Below are 5958 nucleotides of genomic sequence, written 5' to 3'. Positions count from 1 at the left end.
CTATGGCCTTGCTGTCTGCACGTAAGTCTGAATAGCAACAGAAAGCAAGACCATCATTTTTGTATGCCTTGCCCATAGTCCGTAATATATATTCCACCCCATCTGTATTTTATTTGTAACCACAGTTGTATCAACCAGTTAACATGATTTACATCAAACATGGCCTCATATGATGTATTACAACACCATTGTTTCCGCACATAGGTGTGGATGTGGTCAGTCTGCTGCTCCGGAACTGATCATAATCATTCATGTGTGCACAAAGGGTCAGGGACCCGGCTAAATAAAAAAAAGCCATGACTCTTAAAGGTATCATAAATCCCTGACTAGGTCAATACAGCAGAGCTATAGGTCCTGCTGATCTTCCATACAGCTCTGCTGTATACCAACAGATAGATACGATGGCATATGTGCAGGAAACCACATTTTGACTCCATAAGCCTCTTCTCAGCGTGCCTGGCAAGCGCATATTGAGTAATCATTGCCAGAACCTGTCCTGGAACACTTAGGAGAGAGATGGTCCAGTAGTTGTTGCAATCACCAAGGGCATCCTTCAAATCGTTCGGACTTATCCCGTGGTCCAGGCAGTTGTACTGATGCCATATAGTACCAAACGTGCTGAGATGTTAGCTACCTCACCAGGAGGTCGTGGGTTCGATCCCGACCCTGACGCCAGCTGTTGGTCGCGTGGAATTTGATCCGGGCCCTCCGGTTTTTGTCTCCACATTTAGAAACGTGTGTTTAGAGTGTTTGGCTGCTATGCATGTATCACATGATCAGCCATTTTGTGGACATGTCGCTTTTGAAAAAGAGCAATATAGCGCAGTGGGCCTTACCTGCTAAAATAAAAAATAGTTTAGTTTACGTTTCACATTCCTGCTGTGTGGTGACCCCAACGCTGTGGAATCTTCAAGCGAAAAAGTTTGGGATCAAAACCTTACTTAGCATTGTTCTACTTTAAATCACTGTTGAACCTCAGCTTTATTTTCAAATGTAAACGTAATTGACCGCTTTGCTTTGCATGTGTTCCGTCATAAATGTTCGTTTTGCAATCAAAGCTACCTCAGTGCTGTTTTGTACCCAATATATCGTGTATGTGATGTGTTCTACCACCCTTGCTGTAATTTTCTGTGCTGGCTCTACCACGTTGCCTTGCTGTAATTAGGTTTATATCGTGGAACCAAGTCCCCATTGAAAATTGACATTTATTGCTCTATGAGTTTTACCTGTAAGGCTAAAATAAACCAAACCAAAGATAGCAGCAGCCTGGTCACAATCACCACCCTTCCTAAGCAGTTCACTATGGGAGGTAAACTCTGCCTGGCACTATCTACTCTCAGGTTTGGATCACTCTTCACACTTCTTTTGCAGATTGCACGTCAGCCAGCCACTGAAAAGGGGGTGTGGATACTTCCACACAATATGAGGCACAGCAGCCCCAGCAGGGTCAACCTCACCCTTGCCCCATGATGTTATTTGGTGCTGAGGGGTGCCCTCCCCAAAATGTCACAGAAACGCTCAAAGATGCTAACATTCCTGTAGTTTAGAGATCGGATCACCACTCTTTTCCTTAATGATGGTAATAGGTGTGGTGCTGTAACTTATATTTTTGAAGGAATTACAGAGTGATTTGCCATAGCGACCTGATGAGACAAGTCCATGCACCTACATATAAAGACAAAAATCTCCAATATACAGGCATATCTCTTATAAGTAATTTGAAATCTGGATTGCAAACTGATTTATTTAGAACTGCTTTTTTTGTTTAGTTTGTTGTCTTTCCCCCGCACCCCCCGCACCTCCGATTGGCTACGTGCGGCGCGAAAGAAGTTCAACATACATACGCATAACGCAGTTTCCTTATTACTCTATTTGTCCTGGAGGAAAATTCCTGCGCGGTTCAGCCCCCATATATGGAATAAAGTGGGTGTGGTGTTGCCCCTAGGGGCGTGTTCTTCCCCATATATGGTCCTTGTGGAACCTCAAATCGAGGTGTCTCTTTGATAAATTCTGCTCACAGTTGATCCGAAAGCCACTTGAACGTATAGATTCGTTGAGGGTTAAGCACTGCACTGATTCATTTGACAAGTGATCCGTGGATCGAGTAATCCCATTGATTAGTACGGATTCCCGCGGAATCTGGCGAGGCCCAGGATTGGCACAGATAAATATAATCGTCACCGATGTTAGCTGAGCAGGAATCAAACTCACTGGGTTGATGGTGCAATGCGTTAACCACTACACTACCACTGCCCACGGTTACTCACTTAAATTACTTAATTGGCATTATGCATAGAAATCATCAACCTCTAACTGGCAGATTAATGTGCTAGGTCACTCTTGCAAATTAGACCATCCTGGTCTCCTTGTCTCTTGAGTTCCCACACTCACCGACTCACTCACCGAGTCGGCCACTAAAATATGGTACGTCGCCTTAGTACGTCAATTATCACCTTGGATTTTTTTTCTACATTTTTAAACTACCTACAAATTACTCAATAAAGTAATGACACGTAGCAATAATCGCCCCCTAATGACAGACTAACGACCATTTAATGCATAGGCTTTCGCACCCAAAATCATCCATAATACGGTTTTTTTTAGTTAGATCTCATAAATATAAATGTGTCGTTAAACCCGCCACCACCAGACACATCCAATTAGTAAGGTTTGTCATGTAAACAAACATGGCTATCGCCTGATAAAGCTAGTTGTAATTGCTGGTGAAATGTCGTACTCTGATTGTAAAGTGTGGTTTTGTTCTCCAACACACCGGTGTGCTGTGCTCGTGTAAAGGAGTAATATAGGGACGTGACGTCATGCGCGCTGTCCAGTGTGATGGCGTCATGGGACGTGACGTCATGCGCGCTGGGCGGGGCGATGACGTCATGCCTCCTCGAGGTACTTAAGGGGGACCCCGTGACGAAAGCGGGGTCACTGTGGGAGCCCGGGATAGAGAACGGTTGAAGAGCCAAGCCAGGGGTAGAGCTTAAGGAGTCTGGAGAGAAGCCGGCGGTAGTCATAAGAGGTGCTGCTCTCCCCAGTCGGTCGGTGTTGGCTGAACCCCCGATCCGACTCGAGGGAGAGAGCCCTGGAGCTAGCCGAGCTAGGAACAGACAGAGTGCGGGGTCGTGTGAAGGACCCAGCATAGGACCCCAACCCCTGGGGAGTTTACTAAACCCTTAATAAATATCCGGCGCAAGCCCTTACATGAAGATCTGCCTCTGAGTCATCATTTGCACCTCAACACTAGTAACGATTGGGCATCTTGTGTTTACGTGACATGCCTTACTAATTAGCTGTGTTGGGTGGTGGCGGGTTTAGCGACACATTTATATTTATGCGATCTAACCCAAAAAAAACAAAATTATGGAAGACTAACGACCAGGTCCAGTGCTGCCGTCAACTTGTGCTCATAGGGACAGCTGCCACTGGGTGTGCTCTTTCAAACGTTTGAGATCAGATGTGATGCAAAGCGCTGAGACATCTCAATCTAATAGGGCGCCATATAAAAAAAGTATTACCCTTCGCCATTGCTCCATCCTCGTTCGATCTCTATAAAAGTAATCGATAGAAAATACAACAGCTGTTTGCACAACATATCAACCCACATTGCTGCTGAAGCCCCGTAATGCTCGGCTTGGATTATCTCATGAGAGGCAGAGACAGGGCTGGCCCCGTGGGTGCCCTGTGCAAGGTTTGCAGAGGGCACACTTTTTTTCTAAGACCAGCCCTGAGCGGAAACCCACAAAATAAATCTGTCTATGCCTCCGTACAAGGTGCCAACTGCTGCTGCAAAACAAACCTCGGGAAAGTGGGGCCACCTTGACCCGGCTCACAACACAAACTCCATCTGTGGTGAAGAGCAGTTGATGCCACGTCTACTCAAGTGTCACGTGTATCGAGCAACTGTGGACAGCTGATGATTTCAGCACCGTTACTAACCACGCGTCCATAAATGGTCTTCGTTAATCCAAGTTGGAATAATGAACACGAAACGACGATGAGTGTGGTATATTCCCACCTACGATTGGCTAGCAAAATTTTAGCAATTGAATAGACATCGTCATTGCGTTTCTCAATTTTGTTCCAATAAATTTCCCAAGATGGTTATGTGTAATTATAAATATCGGATTATAGTCTCGGTTAAGATTGTTGCGTGTGATGGTGGGAGTGAGTGTGGAATTCAAGTGTATATTCTACAGGACAGAGAAGTAAACTCACAAACGTCTCTATTCACACATACAGGTGTGCTGGGCTGATGGAGCTGAACGTAACAAAGGCAATGCAGATGACTCCTCCAGGGATGATCCTCATGACGGGTCTCCTGCGCGAGCCGGAGAGCATGAGGCCTCTCGTGTTCACATTTGTATTTGTGATGTACACCCTTTCCATTATGGGAAACACATTGCTGGTTCTGGCCGTCTTCCGAGAGGAAGAGCTACACAAGCCCATGTACATCTTCATGTGCGGACTTTCCACGAATGCAATTGTCGTGAGCACCACCGCACTTCCAAGAATTATGTATGATCTTGTGTCCACCAATATCATTTCCTTTCCTGCTTGTGTCGTACAAATGACCTTCATTCACTTGACGAGTGTTTTCGAATGCTTTATATTGGCTGCAATGGCAGCGGATCGATACGTGGCTATATGTAAACCCCTCCACTACAATTCTATCCTCACCTCCGTATTCGCCGTTAAAATATGCTTCGTATTCGTTGTGATTTCATCCTTAATGTTATCTGGAGAAATTGTATTGGCAAGCCTTATTAAGCTATGCAGCAAGCCAAGAATTGTATGGATGCCAAATTGTGATTTTATGTCATTGACAAAGATGAGCTGTGAAGATGTAACCATCAACATCATATATGGCTACGTTCTTACAATTCTATCAGTGTTGGTCTCATTGGGGATCATTGTGTTTTCCTACGTCCGTATTCTGTATGACTGCCAGAAGTCCACCCAGCGCAGAAGTCAACAAAAAGCGATCAGCACGTGCGTTACTCATTTCTTTGTTCTCATCATGTTTTATGTGTTTGTCGTCTTCATGGTCATGCATCATCGGATTGAAAATTCAACGCTCATTCCCATTGCAGTCCGCTCCACGCTCAGCTCATTGTATTACACCGTCCCTCCAGTACTTAACCCAATTATTTACGGTCTTCGTACGACCGAGATTCGACAGAGTTTAGTGAAAATATTAAAGTATAAAATTTCATCCATTTAGCGACACTTCCGGTTATGGGTTGAAAAGAAAAATATCAGTAATCCTAAGTCCTCCGCAAAAGGTGTGCTTTGTCTAATCCATAAGCTGGCGCATTATTGAAAACGCCATTCCTAAGATGTGCTCGTGTTATTTTTTATCGTGAGTAAGAGACGTTCAGCCTTAAGTTGTTTTTACAAGAATGACCCGCGGAGGACCTTGGTGGCTTTTTTTGTGTGACAGCAAATGAAGCATACTATTGTAGAAACTGAGTAGCAAACACATTGGAGGGAAAATGACCGCCAGGTCATGCACCACTCAAGCGACACTGGAAGGCAGCTGATGAATTGAAGCGCAAACACGCAACCACATCCGCGAACCATGCGTGCAGGGATTGGAGTTCATATCAAAAACATAAGACCACATTCGCGCGGGTTTCCTAACCACAAGTGCAAGAGAAGGGATATTTTAAATCAAATAAAATATTTCAAAAAGCAAGGGAAGATAATGGAAGGAGTTGTGGATTGGTCCGACTCTCGCGAATGTGGGCACGGATAAGGGGGAGTATCCACTCTGTCGTGATGATGCTGACACCTGCAAATGTTATTTTTAGCAAAAAAATGAGAATATATTATTGAATCGCACAATATATACGACAGGGCGTCTCAGAGCCCGTTACAATTTAATCACAAATATTTTACAGGGCACCCCCAGTTGCAGCTGTCCTTGTGGGGACAAGATAAATCAGCAGC

General features: G+C 44.7%; 1 protein-coding gene across 1 annotated transcript; it reads left to right on the top strand.

The window, feature by feature from the left end:
- Positions 1 to 4228: 4228 nt before the first annotated feature.
- Positions 4229 to 5230, top strand: LOC144950540 (olfactory receptor 52D1-like). Its single transcript, XM_078880677.1, has one exon. It carries the CDS (start codon positions 4262 to 4264, stop codon positions 5228 to 5230), a length of 969 nt encoding a protein of 322 aa, XP_078736803.1. The 5' UTR covers positions 4229 to 4261.
- Positions 5231 to 5958: the final 728 nt, after the last annotated feature.

The sequence above is a fragment of the Lampetra fluviatilis genome, chromosome 58 (genome assembly GCF_964198595.1).
Source record: "Lampetra fluviatilis chromosome 58, kcLamFluv1.1, whole genome shotgun sequence".
Taxonomy (NCBI): domain Eukaryota; kingdom Metazoa; phylum Chordata; class Hyperoartia; order Petromyzontiformes; family Petromyzontidae; genus Lampetra; species Lampetra fluviatilis.
Note: the sequence above shows the minus strand (reverse complement) of the source record. Positions and strands in the feature narration are given on the sequence as shown.